Source organism: Lytechinus variegatus, chromosome 8 (genome assembly GCF_018143015.1).
Source record: "Lytechinus variegatus isolate NC3 chromosome 8, Lvar_3.0, whole genome shotgun sequence".
NCBI lineage: Eukaryota > Metazoa > Echinodermata > Echinoidea > Temnopleuroida > Toxopneustidae > Lytechinus > Lytechinus variegatus.
This window is the reverse complement of record NC_054747.1, coordinates 20,904,660-20,924,880: the sequence shown is the minus strand read 5'-3', so window position 1 is coordinate 20,924,880 and position 20,221 is coordinate 20,904,660. Positions and strand designations below refer to the sequence as shown.

The window sequence follows — 20,221 nt, the reverse complement described above, 5'->3', positions numbered from 1 at the left end:
ATATTTTGAAATATTACTATTAGACACAAAAGAATTCTTTCAATTACTAAACAAACATAGATACAGACCAAAAGAAAAGTTCCAGAGTTGATGAGGTACTGTACAGTACTCAGGGAGGCTCATGTAGGGCTTTCATTGTCAAACAATTTATTCATTTTTCATCTTTGCATTCTTTTATATTTCTTCATAAATTAAGATCCATGTTTTCATGATAAATCTTTTTATCCCACTTTTTCACATTTTATTTTATCTATTAATGAAATCACTTCATTGTTACTTTATAATTATCAAATATTATGTGACCCAACAAGAACAGCTACATGTATATGTATGGATCTGTGATAATAGATTCTGCACTAAAAAATGAATTAAAAGAAATAAAATAAAGGAGAAAGACAGAGTTTTTTTTATATATATCAAAATCAAATGAGAAAAATGAGAAAATGAGAGAGAGAGAGAGAAAGAAAGAGAGAGAGAAAGAAAGAGAGAAAGAAAGAGAGAAAGAAAGAGAGAAAGAAAGAAAGAAAGAAAGAGAGAGAGAGAGGAATACAAAGAAAAATGGAGAGAAATACAGAAGAGAAACAACCAAACAAAGGGAAAAGATTGAGAGAATAAAATAAAATATTTCAAGGAAGAAAGGTACCGTATCTGAGACAAATGCACATACTTTATAAAATACAAACCATATACATGTACATGTACATGTACACAGTAGATGTTCTTGCGCATCTTTGAGGGCTTTATTGTGAAAGTCAATATTTGAGAAAGTCTTTCTGTTTATTCTTTTTTTATTTTTAGAACTTGGCAAGTACATGAGGATTGAATCAAAACAGATGCATTCATGAACAACACCGTAGATACATGGAGCAGCTTGGGTAATATAAAGACAGTAGGACCGACTGAATATTTTCTTGACAAATTAGGAAATTAATCCCAGTGGCATTCAGTGGGATGAGTTTCGTTAGGGTGAGAAATTCATGACCTCTGTAAAACTAGTGACTAGACTGTAGTACATCACTAGCCCATGCAAAGTCTGCATGAAAGTTGTAAATTAAAATCTATTACTGAAAGGGTCGAGGTAAAAAAAAATGTCCACAATATTTCAATGCTGCTTCTAAAGCACCAGATGGGTTTAAAGGTAAATGCTAGTTTTGGCAACGATATCAAAATGAGTTTGTACAGAATCCAAAGAAATGACCACCAAAGTGTCTGTTTGTATAAATAAGATTGTATAAAAGATTCTGGAAGAAATTGTGAAATTGCTGAGAAATTAGCAAATAAGCACAGGATTCAGGTAGAGCATCGGGCCTGACATTCAAAGCAATAATTATACACTGTCTCACATGCACTTTAAGGGATCTTCAGTCTGAACAATTTTCAGCGTAGATTTCAAGATTTCACAAAGTTCAGTTTATGTAACTGTACCAGATCTAGATCCTCGGTGATATACTGACAATTAAGCCTTGTTTTACAGAGTTTCTCATGAAATCAGTGTTTACTGCAACTACTGGAATTTCTCTTTAAAGGTCAAGTCCACCTCAGAAAAATGTTGATTTAAATCAATAGAGAAAAATCAGACAAGCACAATGCTAAAAATTTCATCAAAATCAGAAGTAAAATAAGAAAGTTATAACATTTCAAAGTTTCGCTTATTTTCAACAAAATACATGTAGTTATATGAACGAGCCAGTTACATCCAAATGAGAGAGTCGATGATGGTACTCACTCACTATTTCTTTTTTATTGTTTGAATTGTACAATATTTCAATTTTTTTACAAATTTGATAATTAGGACCTCATTGCCTGAAGCACAAAATGTTAAAATAATGGTATTCCACATGTTCAGGGAGGAATGAAACTTCATTTCACATGACAATGATGAGAAAACAAAAATATTTCATATTTTATATAATAAAATACAAAAGAAATAGTGAGTGAGTGATGTCATCAACTCTCTCATTTGGATGTAACTGGCTTTTCATATAACTATTTTGTTGAAAATAAGCGAAACTTTAAAATGCCATAACTTTCTTATTTTACATTCGATTTTGATGAAATTTTCAGTGTTATGCTTGTTGAATTTTTCTCTTTTTATTCAAATCAAGTTTTTGTTGGGGTGGACTTGTCCTTTAAGGCTTGGAAAAGGCACAGAGCAGAAAGCAGAAAATTACAGAATGGGCCTTTGCCAAATATTGGCTAAATTCAACTTTCGCAGTCTGATTGTGAATTTACTGTTCAAGACAAATACTGTTTATACCAGGGTAGCCCCCTGTATACCAAAGTTATCCACGTTTGCAATACAAAATGTGAGTTTCCCATAGACTTTGTGTGTACTGCTTCCCTTCCCCCCCGCCCACCCTCCCCTCCTCCACCAGCGCCATTTTCCGTTTTATTTTCCGAGTGACATCATGCTCATTTTTATGGACATGACAGAGTATATATTCAGCTTTATAAAAATGACACCAACTTTATCACAATATCTCTCAGTTTAGCAGAGATATTGTTCATGTACATGTATGTTAAATTGAATGAAATTTGAAATAAGCGTAACAAAACCACCTATTTTTTCAAGACGCAAGGCTAAAAATCTAAAATATGAACTTTTTTTAAACTTTAAATCAATTATTGAGCATTACACTGACTGCAAGAGGAATTATATCAACATTTACAGTAGCCTTTGTAGGCATACATGAATAGAGGCCTAAATCACTGTATCGGCACCGGTATGATAGTTTGTGTCATAACATACATACGTAGGAAATACTAAATACATGTAGGCATTATTAGAGAGATCTTTATCCAAATACTTGTGACCTACATGTTGTACATATATATGGAGATGATGTACATGACCAAAAATTATAAACTACTTTTCTAATGACTATGAAAAAATATTATGTTTTTTTAATACTGAATTTATATTTTATTAAACAAAATGTCCCCCCCCCCCTTTGTAATGTGCTTGTGTACATGTAGCTCAGGAAACTTTCAGAGACTGCAAAAAAAGTGGCAATTAGATATTAAAAAGATTATTCCTATCCCCATTTCTTTTTTTATTTATGATATTAAATTACTGATGGGTTTATTAAACATGTAAGCTAATAAAATTAGCCAGCTGTCCCAATTTAAGGAAAAAAAAACTACCATTGCCAATTTGGCATCAATAGCAGCAGAATTGTTTTTTTTTATTTCAAATTGATAATGCACAAGGAAACTGTTAATGCCTCACATTGGAAGTTAATCCACTTCTGGCTTAACTAAATCCTGAACAACTGCTTTTACAACAGCTCATCGTAATTTCCATTGCCAAGGAAACTTTATAGACTTGGGTTGAAACTGCCCTTGTGTATTAACAACAGCACACAGTAGCAACTAGAATTGTTGATTGATGAGGGTGTTCATGGTAATGATAATAATACAAATGGGCATATCACAGGTGGTTTCAAACCGCCTCAATCACAAGAATCCCCGTTAAATTATGAGAACTTTTTTTGGCTAAAAAATACCCATTATTATTCCTGCATTCACACCGCCCCGCGACGTACCCTTCGGGATAAGTTCCCGAAGTTACGAGCATGCGCAGTATGGTCTGATAAGCAGGCAAGGCGAGAGATTCAAATTCACTAGCCCAGCAGCCACCCAGCAGCCACCCACGCCGCCGCGCCCAACAACACGCTGGGCTAAACGTTCCCGTAATTTGCTTTCACATCGCCAAAATACCTGTGACCTTGGAAAAATCCCCGCGAAAGTTCTCGTAATTTCGCCAAGTACCTACTATTTAGCGGGTATTTTCTTTCAGGGAAATTACGCGTAGTTTGCTTTCACATTACCAAAATACCTGATATTTTCTGATCGGGGTAAATTTCCCGATCAGAGAATACCTGGAACTGGCGAACTTCGAGGTGGTCTGAAACCACCTACTGTATCCCTACGAGCTTGAATACCAAAAAAAAGAGCTTTTTAAAGGGCATATCAATGCCATTTATTACTTGCTCTTTGAAAAGAAACAGTAAAATTGAGCATACAATTAACTATAGTTGCAGGCAATTATAACTCATTAAATATTTTTATGAAAAAAAAATGCTATTTACGTTACTTCAAAAATAGGCCTCTGGTTTTTAGGTGGATTTTAATAACCTATTGGTGTACATGTACATTGCTATGATAACTTTTTAGAAGCACTTGCCCTGTCGGGCAAGTAAATTTTTAAATAGTTAGAATATAGGCCTACTTGCCGAAAATGTATTTCACTTGCCCGAAAAAATCCTTGAAAAAAAGTTTAACCTCTTCAAAAAAAAAAATATTGCGGTTTATATTGACCTTTTTTTCTCTCTTTTGACATGAACTGATGTACCTTGTTCTTGAATTTCTTTTTCCAAAGTGATTTTATCTTGTCCGCCATGACCAAATTCAGGATATTGTATCATATTGACCCTAATTTTGGTCATTCTACTGTGAGAATTTTTGCTTGACCAATTCGGGCAAGTAGTTTTTTGTCTTTACTTCAAAACACTTGCCCAACTTTAAGTTTTACTTGCCCCGGGCAATCAGGCAAGCACTTTATATGTAGCACCCTGACATTGCAAAGAAGAGTATAACAGAGTAACAGGCCTACTGTACTCTAGTATTAAAGGGACAGCACAGGCAAAAGAACTTTCCCATAAAATTTGGTTTAAAACTACATGTACATGTACAATGCAAAAGATCCTTCTAAAAAAACACTTAGAAATGTACATGCAGACTACATGTAGGTCCTTTAACAGACAAAATGACAAAAAATAACAAAAACTATTACCTCCCACTTTCCCAGGCTATCAATAACAAACCCAAGAGACTCAAGTGCAATTGTGGGCTTGGTTGAGTGAACTCAAAGGTCATTTCAATTCAATGGTACATTTTTGTGATGCATCATTTTTACACCTTATGTTGTCTGATAATATGACATGACATCTGATTTTTCTTTTCCTGCCAAAGTAGGTGCCGTTTCAAGGCATTGAAGAAAATGCAACTATATGTATGTGTGAACTTATAAATCCATGTCTCTCTACTGAAATGTCTACAGTCTGGTCTTACAATACAGCTGACAAAATCTGTCTGACAAGCATCTTGGATCTTTCCCTTTTAATATTGAATAGTCTCATCCAGGGAAAAAATTAATAATTTATTTTTCTAGGGCTACTTTTGAGCTCACCAGCCCAAATACCTGCATCGCAATTTGTTTTAAAGTTTACATTGGACCCAATATGAATTTCAGGGGCTCTTTTATTTAGTTTTCCAGTGCTCTTTAGGGCATTTCGGGGGCAAAATTTGATCCGAGCCCCCGAGTAATTTTTTCCCTGGTCTCATCTATTAAACTGCACCACTCACGTTCTTTTGAAAGGCATTTCTACCTGTAAATTCCACTGTCCACCCAAATGTACATTATGTAAACTGTGTACATGGAATTAAATTCAAAGAGGTAATTTCTTAAATGCTGGAGCACCTGGTCAGGGTAATGTGTGCAGCCCTTCATTGTTTTGTAAAGCGCTATATTATCTATTTAATGTAGCATATTATTATTTATAAACTTTTTGCCAACAACAGATTGATGTGAAATACCCTCAGTATTAAAGCCCTCGTGGCTTTTGGTGTTTCCATCATATTTCAATTCGTTGTGTAATTTTTATATGTATGTAAAATAGCCTTTTCTCACTTTCTTTCCATTTTTATTTTGATGTGTTTTTTTTTCTGTATGTGATAGTACAGTGGCGGACCGTGACCCGGAGGAGAAAAAGCATTGGAGGGGCACAGCATTGTTCACAAACAATACAGCGCCCCTCCAATGCTTTGTCTACTCCGGGTCACGGTCCGCCACTGTATATGTATATATTCTTGATTGTGATTCTATGATTATTATTTTTTTTTAATTGGATATGGAAATAAATGAATTGAATTGATGTGATGTACATCATCAGTGATTGACTGAACCTATTAAATTTGAACATAACAGGCACTGGGAAATTGCACATCTCCCTTCCTGCATTTCAATTGTTATACAGTATGTAGTGTATGTGGCTTGATATTCAATCAGCATATTACCATTATGAACATTGAACAGTGGTGTAGGGAGAACTACAATGTACGGTACATGCACATGAGGGAACCTGTGCAATTGCAAAGTTATTGTTCAATGCAACTATGCAAGACAGATGATTATGGGTTTTGAAATTAGTTTTGAAAGCTCACAGTGACAATATTTTGAAAAGACAAAATTTTCAAACAGAATTTGGTCAACCTGTGCGGGCATCTGGGAAACTCCCAATTCCCTGGTTATAGGCCTACTCTCCCTTACATCATTATTCAGGGGGCCATTTCATAAAGCTGTTCGTATTAAAGTTAAGAGTGACTCATAAAGGGGAATCCAACCCAAATCAAAACTTGTTTTTAGGGGAATAAGAAAAATCAGACAAGATGATAGGTGAAAATTTGAACACTATCTGACAAATAATAAGAAAGTTATGATTTTTTTTAAGTTGTGAATATTGGTAATCCCTAGATCCATGGAGACTGCAAATTGGCCACATATGTGATGTCACAGTGATGTAAGGCAAGGACTACTCTTCCATGTACTCCAATACATAAAATGGCTTAATATGTCATTTTTTCAAATGTTTTACTTCAAATTTCATTTTTCTTTCATGAGGACATAAAACAATATACTACCAGGGTTATATTTAGATTACTGCCCCAGGGGAATGGGCAGTTAGGAGAAAACCATAAATCCCTGATAATTAAGTACATGGCCTATCGGAAAGTTGTCCTTGCCTCTTGTCATAATTTACTTACCCAGTTGCCAATTCGAAATCTACAAAAATCATAGGGATTTCAATTTTAAAGCAGCCATAACTTTCTTATTGCTGGTCCGATTTCTTTTAAACTTTCACCATTCTGTTTTATCTATTTTTCTCCTTCCAAAGTTCCAACACTACATTTTATGACCAAGGCTGGATTCCCCTTTAAGAGTGACTGGTGATCCCTTCTTACGTGCAAAACCATCGCAAATGAATACACCATTTGCCATAATAAAAGATTACCAGTCGTTCTTTAAGTCGCTCTTAACTTGCGAACAGCTTTATGAAACACCCACCAGGGTAAAACGTAGTAAAACAGTAAAATCTGCATGAATACTTACATAATTTTCAGCTATATCCTCATTTGTCCACTCCAGACCTGATACAATAAAAAAGAAAACCGATCAAAATTCAATTATGTGATTAATTATTAGTACATTATAAACTTCAATCGAGATCCTGAAATGCCATAAATTCATCCTAATCACCGTAATACTTCTGAAATCTAAACAAATCTCATTTTCATGCAGGGTTCATGTGAGATGTACATTAAAGGTAATAATCAGTCCCGTTGGGTGTTTCATATAGCTGTTCGTAAGATAAGAGCGACTTTAAGAACGACTGGTGATCCTTTCTTTTGGTAAATCGTATTTCCATTGTCAATGCTTTAGCGCGTAAGATAGGATCAACAGTCGTTCTTACAGTTGCTATCAACTTTAACAGTTTTATGAAACGGCCCCCCGAGCAGATTCATTCAGAAAGGGTACATGTACATGTACCTCACCGATTCATCTTGATAAAGAGACTTGGCAGGTTATTTCTTCTACTTTTTATTTATTTCATATTCCATGCTATACAGTGTAGGCATTCATCTGGCAAAAAAAAAATAGCACTGCAGTACTAGTTTTCTGGGGCTCTTTTTTTCAGTTTTCCATGGCTCATTTGAGCATTTCATTTCACATGCAAAATTACTCTGCACCCCCCCCCCATGTATTTTTCCCCCCAGGTCTACTGTACAGGCATTCGCGGGATACTGTAATGGTATATAATCTTGCAGTAATTCTTTGTTGCAGACCACAGTTTTTACATCTTCTCAATGATGAAACATTTCACATGTAGTTTGCCGAGTTTTCACCTCCTCCCCCCCAAAAAAATTGTTTTGTACATGTAGAAACAGTGTAACATAGTGTAATGTTTACTGTATCACGTGAAATCAACAGAGCCTGAGGAGCTAATGAGGACCATCTACTTTGATTACCTACATGTACATGCAGTATGTACACAAGCCACTTGTCAACGACCCCCTACATGGCCCTAGAGAGCTTCTTCTATTCTGTTCCCTTTTCCAAGACGTGTTTACCTGTCTTTGTTCATCTACACACCATCTATTCAGGGTTATTATCGTACAGATACAGAACGTAAACATGGCCCCCTCCATTATGTTACAGTCATAGTAGAGGCAAAACCAGCCCAAGTCTGATGATAATATTTACCAATGACATACGACCACTCCATTCGGAGTCGGTGTTGAAACTATTGGTGAAACTACTGTACATACGCATACACTGCACAGGATTGGCCCCATATAAGGTCCATTGACATGTAGGCCTACAGTACATGTATAACATGGACCTGTATGATCGACTTGTGTTTTCAAGCTGCATGTAACCCCCCCCCCCCCCCCCACTTACACACACATGTATGCCCAGGCATGTGTAAACACACCCCTGACCCTTGAAGCAACAGCTTGTTCAGTATACCACATACTGTAGGCCTGCCTTTCTGTAGCCTTTTACGCTATACATGTATATATATGTGTACATACACTGCACAGTATGAACATGTACGTAATTTGTGGTTCTAGAGTACAGGCATTAATAGCTCTATGGTACAGGTATCTTACACCTACATGATCTGAACATGGACCTACATGTACTACATGTAGGTCCATGATCTTTAGGAACAATACAATGCAATGCATCTTTATATCAGGGGATAAACTTATAGCTCAGTTATAAATTAATAGGGCTTGGAATGATACCCACCCCCCACCCCCACAAATGCTCAAAAGAGCGAAGGAAATTTTTTAAAATGGCCCCCCAAATTCCTCCATTCACTGCCATGTTAAAGCTCATCCTTTGTAGCAATATTATCTTTTTTTCTTTCTTTTAATCTTTTTTTTTATATTTGTGCAAAGTAGAACTGTATACTGCCATCAAAAATATAATTCTTTGTCCTTGAAATCCATAATCGTTTTCAATTTCAGTCACTGAGAAAAAAAAATCCTGTGAATGCACTATTACATGTATTTACAGGGACAATGATAATATTGAGCTATGTACTTGTACAGTTGATGTCCTTTGCATTTTCTTTGTCAGTATCTGCTCCCCCCCCCCCCCCCCCCATCCATTAGCCATCGTTTGTATGTCAAGTTCTTAGAATAGGCCTACATGTATATGTATGTTTAGCTTTTCTGCAGTCTGCACCCTTTGTGGAGATCTATGCAGTTTAGTCTTATAGGGTCTATTCTTTTCTCTGTACCTCAATGTTTTTACATAATACAGTAAACAGACTCCAGTGAGTCACATTATATGTCAAACAGGCAGGTAGGTCTGGCTAGAAGAAATGGATAGTGTTAGTGTCAGCCGTACAGTATACTGGATATACACTGTAGGAATGCATTTAGGAAATATTTAAGGGACAATGGAAACTTAAAAATCCATGCAAAATGAGTATACCCAGTTGGTGTGTGTCTGGACGATCAATTTTAGAAAGTCATTTGGAAACAAAATTACAAGCAAAGTTTCATCAATTTTTAGTACAAATAGAGAACAAACTAGAATATGATTATAACTATTGAATTCATATTTTAATAGTGTAATCCAAAGACAAAAATATAAGGCTTCAAAAATATATAAGTGTCTGGACACCCAATCCCCATCCTATCTCAAAAAGCAAAAAAACTATGTACAGATGTGCCTGAACATGTACTGCTCTATAAAAGGAGTTCAACATATCGTATAGGCCTACAAACGTGCAAAATAGCACAAATTGACAGAATGGTTCACACCATACCAGTCAGCAAATTTAATTTGTAGATGAGTGTATGGGAATAATTTACATGTACATTGTGTCTCCCCCTCCCCCCCCCCCATCTCCCTCCATCCAATTCCTGCCAGTCCTTCTGTCTCTTACCCCCCCCCCCCTTTTCCTCCCTTCACCTCACCTCCCATCCCTACTCCCTCACCCTCCCTCTCATACATTTATACATGTATCCCCCCCCCTTACATGTACCTCCCATACTAACTCTCTCGTTTACCCCCTCTCCTCATTATTTCTGTTTTCACTAGTAAATGTATAATAAAAACAAGCACTTTTCAATATAAGCTCATGTGTTCCAAAAGTGTACATTTGCCTGTACAATTGTGTGAATCATTAAACACATTCATACACACATTTACAGCTAATGAATGACTCGTGTGAAGATTAATACCCCAATAATAACACACTTGCAGAGCAATATCAGCTTGTACAAGTGTCATGAAAAGTTGTACTCTTAAATGCAAAACAGCCAAAATAAACAACTTTTATTTGGCTGGTCTTATTCTAGAATTTCTGTGATATTCATCTGGAAAACAAAAGAGACCTTGAAACAAATCTGATGACAGAAAACATTTTAACTGTACCTCTGCCACATTGTAATAAACAAAAACAAAACACTGTGCAAGGTTATTTAATAATAAACACAGAGCTAGGTGTTTATTGTTGTTTTTGTTTTGTATTGTTTTACACTTCATATTAAGGAAAATATAGGACAAATTTGACATGTTATCATTGATGAAAGAAAGGGTGACCCTGGCCTGTGACATTCATTGAATTGACAAAAATCCATGCCAACTGGTACACAAAAATATCAGTAACCACATTTGACCACTATAGTACTAGCCAAAATGACAACAATTCCCATAATTCACCCTTGAAAACAGAATTTCTGAGATAAGCATTAGCTCATGTGTAGAAGAAATTTTAAAACATGAGAAAAACAAGCAAATACAACAGATGAGTTTAGAAGCGTGATAAGAGAGCTCTGATCCAAAAATTGGCAAAGTTGCATTTTATATTCAAAAGCAGTACGAATCGCAATAAAAGTAATGGCTAAAAATAGCAGTGAGAAAATAAATAGATCATGCAAATATGAAGACAAATCCACTCCCTTGTTCTGCAAAATTGCGTGTCAAAATCTTTTGTTGTCTTTTTTATTACACGTATGTTTGCATTTTGAAAGACGTTTATTTCTATGATCAACAAAAATTTGATTGAACGCAATCATGGTCTGAATACACACCTGTGAAAAATGTGCTTCTTAGGATAAATTACATTCTTGTAGGGTTCCAATTCGCAATTTTGGCATGTTAAGCTTTAAAATCAACAAAAAACTATTAAGATAATGAAACAAAACAACTTTATAAACATACCATCATCGATGACAGCTACAGTGACTCCTTCTCCAGTTATATTATGTTTCCAGATTCCTGTTACATTAATATCCATTCCTATATTCTTTGAGTTGTGCTGGAATAAAGATTCAAACAGATAATTATTTGAGAATGAACGATTTGAAATATGTATGTAAATTCCTTTTCTTCCTTCCTTTTTCCTTTATGAGGTGTGTATGTCATCCTTCATTATTCAACAATGAAGGAAGAATATTTTAACATTTGAAAGAAAGAAAAAAGCGTCATCCAGTACGTTGTAACTTGTCCTCAAGCAAGAACAAAGCATACCCCAAATTTTCATGTTTTTTGTAGGGGAAGTGAATTTCTTATAACCCTATGCAAATCATTCATCAACAATTGCTTTAAAGATACTATTCAAATTTTGGCTGATGGGAATAAGAAAAGATTGAGAATGCAATTTAGCACCATAGAACAGGCGGCTGCTTCCCAAAGATTTTAATATAAAGTCACACTTAAATTCCAAGCTGCGTGCGGTTCCAAAGGCACCACCGCATTGGTCAAATTACATTGTAGATTACGAGGATGCATGCTTCTGCGTATTAAATGTAATCAATAAGATTGCTTGTCACATATTAAGTGCACATCAGCATTTTAAGGACGATTCTTTTAAAGTTACTTGGAACTCTTTGTGAGACCCCCGCCCCCATCACCAGTCATGCTTGTGTGTGTAATGTGAAACAACAAATATTTCAAATCAGTGAAAACAACAAGTTGGTTGTGTAAAATTGGGCAAATCGTTGCAATCAATGATACTTACTAAATGCCATTGATTTGAATAAGATGGATCCGTAAATACTAACGACCTCTTGAATCTCCTTCGTATAGTTTGTTGATTGAACCACTCAATCTTCGGATGCCTCGCGAGGGCGCTCTCCGCTTTACTACGAATCTTCCCGACCAAGTCTCTTTCCATGCTACCATTCAACGCTTCATGGTAGCTTTCCGCGGCAAACAGATAATGTCCCATCAGCTCGCCGACCTGCCCGTAGCTTTTTAAACCCAGATCCTCCGCGATTTCATCGGCTAGAAGATCGACATGAGTCCTGTTCACACTTTTTCTGTGTGTCTGATGCTGTATTTTAACTGCCCAAGATAGCGTTTCATCTCCCAGCCCGTCCTTAGGCACGTTCGAAGTGTCCTGCTCTACGTGGTCACTGGAATGGAAGTCCAAATAGATGGCGCCAGACGGGTGCGCCAACATAATCCAGAATAAAAAAACGGTGAGTTGGACTTGAATCTGGACGAGAACGCAAGAGCACCTACCGTGCTCTCTCGTTCGTGTCGTCTCCATGACGGAATGTCTCAAGTCCCTGAGGGTGTCAAGAACCCTCGTCGTTTGGAGCACAGGAAAGGGTTGGTGCTGCCGCTCCTATGGACCGGGGCAGAATGGGGGAGACAGCCCCCTCAGTGCACCGAGCAGCACAAAAGTTTATGGGTGGGCGCACAATGTTTGGCAATGACATACAGCAGTCCAGATAAGATGGCGTTCTGATAAAACAAATCCCTTCTCAATGTTTCTCAGATCCTGCAGAAAATAGGAAGTAGACAAGAAAAAAGGTTTAGTATAAAAAGACTTTTTATTTATTACTGGTAGACATGTACTGTTTCGCCAAGATTGCCAGGATGATAAAAATATACATGACACTTGATTTCGTATATTTATATTCCGCATTTATAATAATGATATAGCATTTTAATGAGGCGCTGATTATCTAAACTGTACTTTGCCTATTCAATGGCACACTACATGTACATGTATATTACCCCGGCTATAAATGTAGCCCCAGCTGCTAAATGCGCTTGGTGGTTGGTGTACTCAAAAAATTAATACTGTTACCCATTCACCTCACCTGGGTTGAGCGCTAGACAATATGGGTAAATTTCATGCTGAAGGAAACAGCTAGGATTCGAACCCACGTCCCTCTGATTGAAAGACGGGACCCGTAACCACTAGACCACAACGCCACTAAGGATTAAATGGCATAAGTTTATTCATTTCAATCATGAATTAAGAATCTCATTCAACCTATCCATCCAAACATACTTCACACAAAATATGGTCAGGAGGCTATCCATCAACTTCAAATAAATAGCTATGATTGTACTGTATGGATGTATACAAGTAGGAGTGGGCTATAAATGGGTGATTTTTGGTTTTACTGTGGGAACAGTTTTTTTGTGTTCCTTTTACCTTATCTCAACATGAAATGACAATATTTTTTGTCTCGGGTCCGAGAAAAAAGTGTGCCGGGCCAAAATCCAAAATGGCCGCCAAAACCCCCCAAAATCACAGTTTTGGCCACAACTTCTTTATTTGGTGGTCTTTTTCTTTGGTTTTGGTGTCTATTCATATGTGTTTGGGGGCAGGCAATTGGTTTTTCCTATAATTAGTACTTTTAAACCATTATTTGTAGAGTTAAAAGGTAATTATACCTTAATTTTCCAATTTTTATAGCCTTTTTTCAGCCAAAAAGTAGGTTTTATCGTCCTGGGGTTCTTGGATATTAGATGGTACGAGGTCACAATAGCAAGCAGCTTCGTAGAGCTATATTGCTTTTATTCCTCTACTATGGGTTTTACGGATATTTGTGAAATATATCTTATTAAATAAAAAAATGTTAATTATCCATACGGGCTATACAGTATACAATGTACTGTTACTGTACATACTAGTACTACACTGCATATATCCATGCATTGACCACCATGACATATGACAAGGCCTGTATATACACTATAGTGTCATAGAAATAAGCTCCTAAGGTTTAAAATTAGATTGTGAATTGTGAATTTGATTGCTTGTCAGCTGATGTACATGATGAAACCAGCAACGTAAATTGCACATAAAAATATCACATATCATATACGTACATCACATATCTACATGTAGCCATATCTTCTTCATTTGGAGGCTTTTTTTACCTGGTTGTGGTGTTTTAGTAACTGGCCTATGTTTGTGGGGTCAGGTAACTATCATGGTAACGTTGATCAACAGCCAATCAGAACCAAGGATTTCATGCAAGTTACCATTAAGTTAACATAATAGTAAATTTTACGCAACGGGGCCCAGAATAAGCTACAGTGTAAATGCCATGATGTGGGGTTAATTACATTTCTCCTCCCCCTGAATTGGCATATTTGACAAAACATGTCCTCAGTGTCTGAGACAAAACATATCTTCAATTTCTGGGCATCTAATTCTAAACCTAACAGCTCATTTCTACATGTATAACACTATAGTTTATACAGGCCTTGTCATGATGGCCAATGCATTTATGCAGTGCAGTATGTACAGTAACAGTATGTACATGTATACTGTATGGATAATTAACATATTTTTTTATTAAATAAGATATATTTCAGAAATATCCGTAAAACCCATAGTAGAGGAATAAAATGAATATAGCGCTATGAAGCTGCTTGCTATTGTTGACCTCGTACCATCTAATATCCAAGAACCCCAGGACGATAAAACCTACTTTTTGGCTGAAAAAAGGCTATAAAAATTGGAAAATTTAGGTATAATTACCTTTTAACTCTACAAATAATGGTTTAAAAGTACTAATTATAGGAAAAACCAATTGCCTGCCCCCAAACACATATGAATAGACACCAAAACCAAAGAAAAAGACTACCAAATAAAAAAGTTGTGGCCAAAACTGTGATTTTTGGGGGTTTTGGCGGCCATTTTGGATTTTGGCCCGGCACACTTTTTTCTCGGACCCGAGACAAAAAATATTGTCATTTCATGTTGAGATACATTACAAGGAATAAAAAAAAACTGTTCTCATATTGAAATTACAAAAAAAGTATTTTTGACCCATGTATAGCCCACTCCTAATACAAGTAACTCTCCCCACCACCCTTACCCAAACCTTTCTTCACTTTTGGAACTCCCATATTCTTCTTCATTTACTCAGTTCACACTTCCAATCCCACTCCTTTCTCTACTTTGTTCTTCCTCTCTTCACTGAATTCTTGTTTTCATTCTAAACATTTCACTTCCACTTGGACTGCATCATCATTCCTTCCTCCAATAATCTCTTTCAGTGCTGACATTGTTGCTTTTTAGGTCACTGCTGTGGACGTGTTGTACATGTAGCTCAGTGGATAAGTCTCCCGACTTTGAACCACAAGGTCCAGGGTTCAAATCCCACCTCAGTACTCGCGTTATTTGGCAAGGCATTTATCTACATTTGCCACTCTCCACCCAGGTGTAGTACATGTAAATCGGTACCCGGTAGAAATGAATTCCTTGAGTGTTTAAGCATCTGATCAGGATAGCCGTGCTATTAAAGCCGGGTTAATATAAAAGGCAGTGCTAGAAAATGTTATTATTACAATTCACATGTACTTCAAAATACTGGTTTCACTTTCTTTTATTGGCAGAGAGCAGATGCATTGTGACAGTGCTGAAATAAACTTGTGCTATAGTGCAAGTGGGAGATTACTTGAAACTAATTTTTTATATAAACATTTTTTAACCAATTGAAATGTGATTTCAGCTCGATCTGGCATTAAAATGTAATACAGGTACGAAGCAATAGCGTACCTAGGATTTTCCACAGGGGGGGGGGACAAAATCATCCGCCAAAAAATTTGACAAGCAAAAAAAAAAGTTCTTCAACCACACATATAGGATTTCGTACCACAAAAAAAATTGACAAGCACAAAAAAAATAGACAAGGGAAAAAAAAATTGACAAGCGAAAAAAAAAAAGTCCTCAACAGGATATAAAGGACATTTCGCACCAGAAAAAAAAAATTGGCAAGCAAAAAAAAAGTCTTCCACTTCACTTCAAAGGAGGGGGCCACTTGTGGCTCGTCAGGGATCAGTTGACTCGTAAGGGGGGGGCAGGGATAATTCCCTTGCATGGGTTTTGACTCGTCAGGGGGGGGCAGTCTGCCCCGCTAGTGGTACAAAGGATCCAGAGGGGCCAGATACATGAAGCAGTTCATATTAAAGTTACACATGACTGGAACATGTGTAATATATATATTTTGTATTACGCAGAAAGATGATGGTCTTTGTACTTGACTTTTGTATTGCATTCTTAGCTTTTTCCATGCAAAGTTTTTCAAAATCCATCAAGGGTTTTTAAGATATTTGATTGAATTTCCCAAAACACACAAACAAAATTAGGACATGACTTTACCAAAAGAATATAGGGCCAACAGGTTCTAGATCAGTCATTAACAATTTATAAAACCATCCTGTGTACAGCATAAAAAGGCGTTTTATTTGTTTGCTATAAAAGAAGAAGGGGGAGGAAATGGGTCAGTCTGTCTTTTGTGCACATGTAGGTTTTGCATGCGGCGAAGATGAATTGCATGATCTGTGTACGCAGCCGTGTACACTTGAGTCCCCTGCTCACGATCTCCTTAACATAAAAAAGATGCAGCCAAAAAAAAAAACGATAAGGGTCGGTCGGCACATTGTTTCAAATCCGATAATAAAAAAATGAAAAGTTGGCAAGTTTGACTGGTGTCAGTCGGGTATTAATTTATAGCAAACAACCATTTTATCGTGTTTTTTTTCTCTGCCTAATAAACCTGCCAGGAATAGGAAGGCAGGCATTCTTATTGAGTGAAATGACAGAGGTTAATAATGGAATGGCATTTGTATTGCGCACAAAAGGCTAGCTACAGTGTAATTGAAATCAGCCTACATGTATTCATGCATATCCAGGTCAACACTATTCAGATTATTAAAAACCTATTCTCGAGCATCCTAAAATATCCTGTTCTTGTTAGTAGTAAAGTGACTGCATACAAGTGGAACAAATGAAGAAGAAGATGGTGATGATTATTCATCATAGTCATGACTAAAACAGCAATTATCTTTACAATGATGACCCAATATTGTGCGAAAACTGAAGGCCCTCTGTTGGTTGATTTTACAGGACCTGGGCATGATTGAAAGACATTCAAGTTGACATCTCCTGTTGGAACACTAGACAACTACATGTACATGATGTATTCAGACTTCAGAGAGGGAAATGCATCAAAGATCATTCATCCATATTCCTGTTGACTGTGCTCTTTACTCCACAGCCATGATGGCAAATTAATAATTAATTTCTATTCATGAATGATGCCACAGGTTGGATTTTAATCAACAGAGTGCCAGGATTAATCTTGATAAAATGGGTATATGGGAACAGAAAGGTTTACAATATGATGCCTGTATGCATTATAGTCATCAAATAGACGGATTGTGTTTATCAAAAGCAAGCATTGGTATTAAAAGGGCAACAGAGAGGGGCATAAAAATCAGGAAATGGAAAAATATATGTGCGGTATATCAAAAAAGGTATTTAAAGTAGAATTACATACAACCTATACAGCAATATTCTGTTTTATATTCAAAGAGATTGAAAAATCACAAATGTACTGCTTATAATATAAGCAGTACATTTGTGATTTTTCAATCTCTTTTTATAAATTATAACTGTAAATATTGTAATTTGATCTGATTCTATAAAAAACATGAATACAAAAAGGTAGAATTTAAAATTCTATTTTAGTAAAGTGCTTTTGGATTTGTTTTCTTTGTTTGTTTATTTTACATGGAACAGAATCCTGTGAGTCTGGCTTGAAGAAAGATTATAACTGGATATTTAGGCCTACACCGAATCCATTTTATTGGGAGTATCCAAGGACAATAAAGCTTGCAAATTCATGCAAAATAAAAACACCCTCAAATTATATTAGAACATGACGGTATAAAAACCAAAGTGATTTGACAGTTTCAACTCCCTAGTTTCATCCAACAAACCAAGTTTCCTTTGTACAATCTGCAAACTACATGCACATATGTATGTACATGCCTCCCCCCCAAAAAAAAAAAATTCCTGATTCCACCGGCTCAAATTGATCCACAATAAACCAACATAGCGAAAAATGCACAGCTACAAAAAAAAAAAAAAATTATAACCTGGACATTACCCACATTGAAGTGCACTGCAAGCAAATAAATCATGCATTACTGTATATTGTACATGTACAAGGCACTGTGTACTATGCAGGCTTTATCAATACATACCCACTTTGTGTGCAGACACAGTCCCTGCTTGAAACTTTGATCAAAATGTGGGTCTTCACACAAGACTAGAACATGTAAAATTTGCTGTTTCTTGAAACTACATGTACAGAGATGCCAAGTTCAAAGACCAGCTATGCGTGAGATTTTCTGTGAATCTGAGTGAGATCATACACATTGCGTACAATGTATATGGGGATAGGCTGTGATAGTTGCGCGAGACAGAGATTTGAGGGGATGAACAAGAGTCCAAAATGCTTGAGTCTCATGCGTAATGCATGAGACTTGGTAGCTCTGAAACTATGATGATCAACAAGTGGGTATTCACACAAGACTAGCACATAAAACTGGCTGTTTCTTGAAACTTTGACCAACAAGTGGGTCTTCCTACAAGACTAGGGCTCACACAAAACTTGCTGTTTCTTGAAACTTTGACCAACAAGTGGGTCTTCCCACAAGACTAGGGCTCACACGAAACTGGCTGTTTCTTGAAAATTTGATCAACAAGTGGGTCTCCACACAAGACTAGTGCTCATATAAAACTGGCTGTTTCTTGAAACTTTGATCAACAAGTCGGTCTTCACACAAGACTAGTACTCACATAAAAATGGCTGTTTCTTGAAACTTTGATCACCAAGTGGGTATCCACACAAGACTAGTGCTCATATAAAACTGGCTGTTTCTTGAAACTTTGATCAACAAGTGGGTCTCCACACAAGACTAGTACTCACATAAAACTGGCTGTTTCTTGAAACTTTGACCAACAAGTGGGTCTTCACACAAGACTAGTACTCACATAAAAATGGCTGTTTCTTGAAACTTTGATCAACAAGTGGGTATACACACAATACTAGAACATATAAAATTTGCTGTTTCTTGAAACTATGATGATCAATAAGTGGGTCTACACACATGACATATAAAATTTGCCATTTCTTGAAACCTTGATGATCAACCAGTGGGTCTTCACAAAAGACCTAGCACATAAAACTTGCTTTTCCTTGAAACTTTGATCAACGAGGGGCTCTTCACACAAGACTAGAATGTTTATGAAATTTGCAGTTTCTTGAAACTACATGTATTATGATCAACAAGCGGGTATTCACACAAGACTAGCATTCAAAACTTGCTGCTCCTTGAAACTTTGATCAGCAAGTGGGTAAAACTATTCACACAAATTAGCATTCAAAACTTGCTGCTCCTTGAAACTTTGATCAGCAAGTGGGTAAAACTATTCACACAAGACTAGCATTCAAAACTTGCTGCTCCTTGAAACTTTGATCAGCAAGTGGGTAAAACTATTCACACAAGACTAGTATACAAAACTTGCTGCTCCTTGAAACTTAAAGTGGGTCTTCCCACAAGACTAGGGCTCACATAAAACTGACTGTTTCTTGAAAGTTCAACAAGTGTTTCTTCACACAACTGACACAAGACTACATGTACATGTATGTACAGCAGCTATAAATGCTGTTTGAATTTCAGGTGAGAAAGTACACAAGTCATTGAACAGGTAGTAGGCTGCATATATTCAAAACCAATTACACGAGTGAAGGGTTTGAACGGCAGACTAATGCACACTTCAGGTTAAATTCAAGAGCATGTCACCTCCAAGAACATACAAAGTACAGATTACATACATGCCATGTCTACAAAGGTGCCCCATGTTAAAGAGTAATGCTGGACATCTAGAGCAATCAGAGAACAAAACATACTTGTATTGTATGTACACAAGGTTAAGGTTTAGAAAATAATTGATCACCTTTTAAGGTTCCAAATTGCCATTTTTAAACAAAGAACATGAGAAGGGGGTGGGCTTTTGTCCTTTGTCAT

At 36.5% G+C, this 20,221-nt stretch overlaps 1 protein-coding gene across 3 annotated transcripts in view; it reads right to left on the bottom strand.

The window, feature by feature from the left end:
• The window catches only part of LOC121420145 (proprotein convertase subtilisin/kexin type 7-like), a 49,779-nt gene that overhangs the window by 22,248 nt on the left and 7,310 nt on the right, over nucleotides 1–20,221 (bottom strand). For all 3 annotated transcript variants that reach the window (XM_041614683.1, XM_041614682.1, XM_041614684.1), the window contains exons 2-4: nucleotides 12,105–12,872; nucleotides 11,306–11,402; nucleotides 7,172–7,209 (exon numbers count right to left, since the gene is read on the bottom strand). In XM_041614683.1, coding sequence (XP_041470617.1) covers nucleotides 7,172–7,209; nucleotides 11,306–11,402; nucleotides 12,105–12,638 — 669 coding nt within the window. In that variant the 5' untranslated portion in view covers nucleotides 12,639–12,872. The remainder of the gene's footprint in view (nucleotides 1–7,171; nucleotides 7,210–11,305; nucleotides 11,403–12,104; nucleotides 12,873–20,221) is intronic.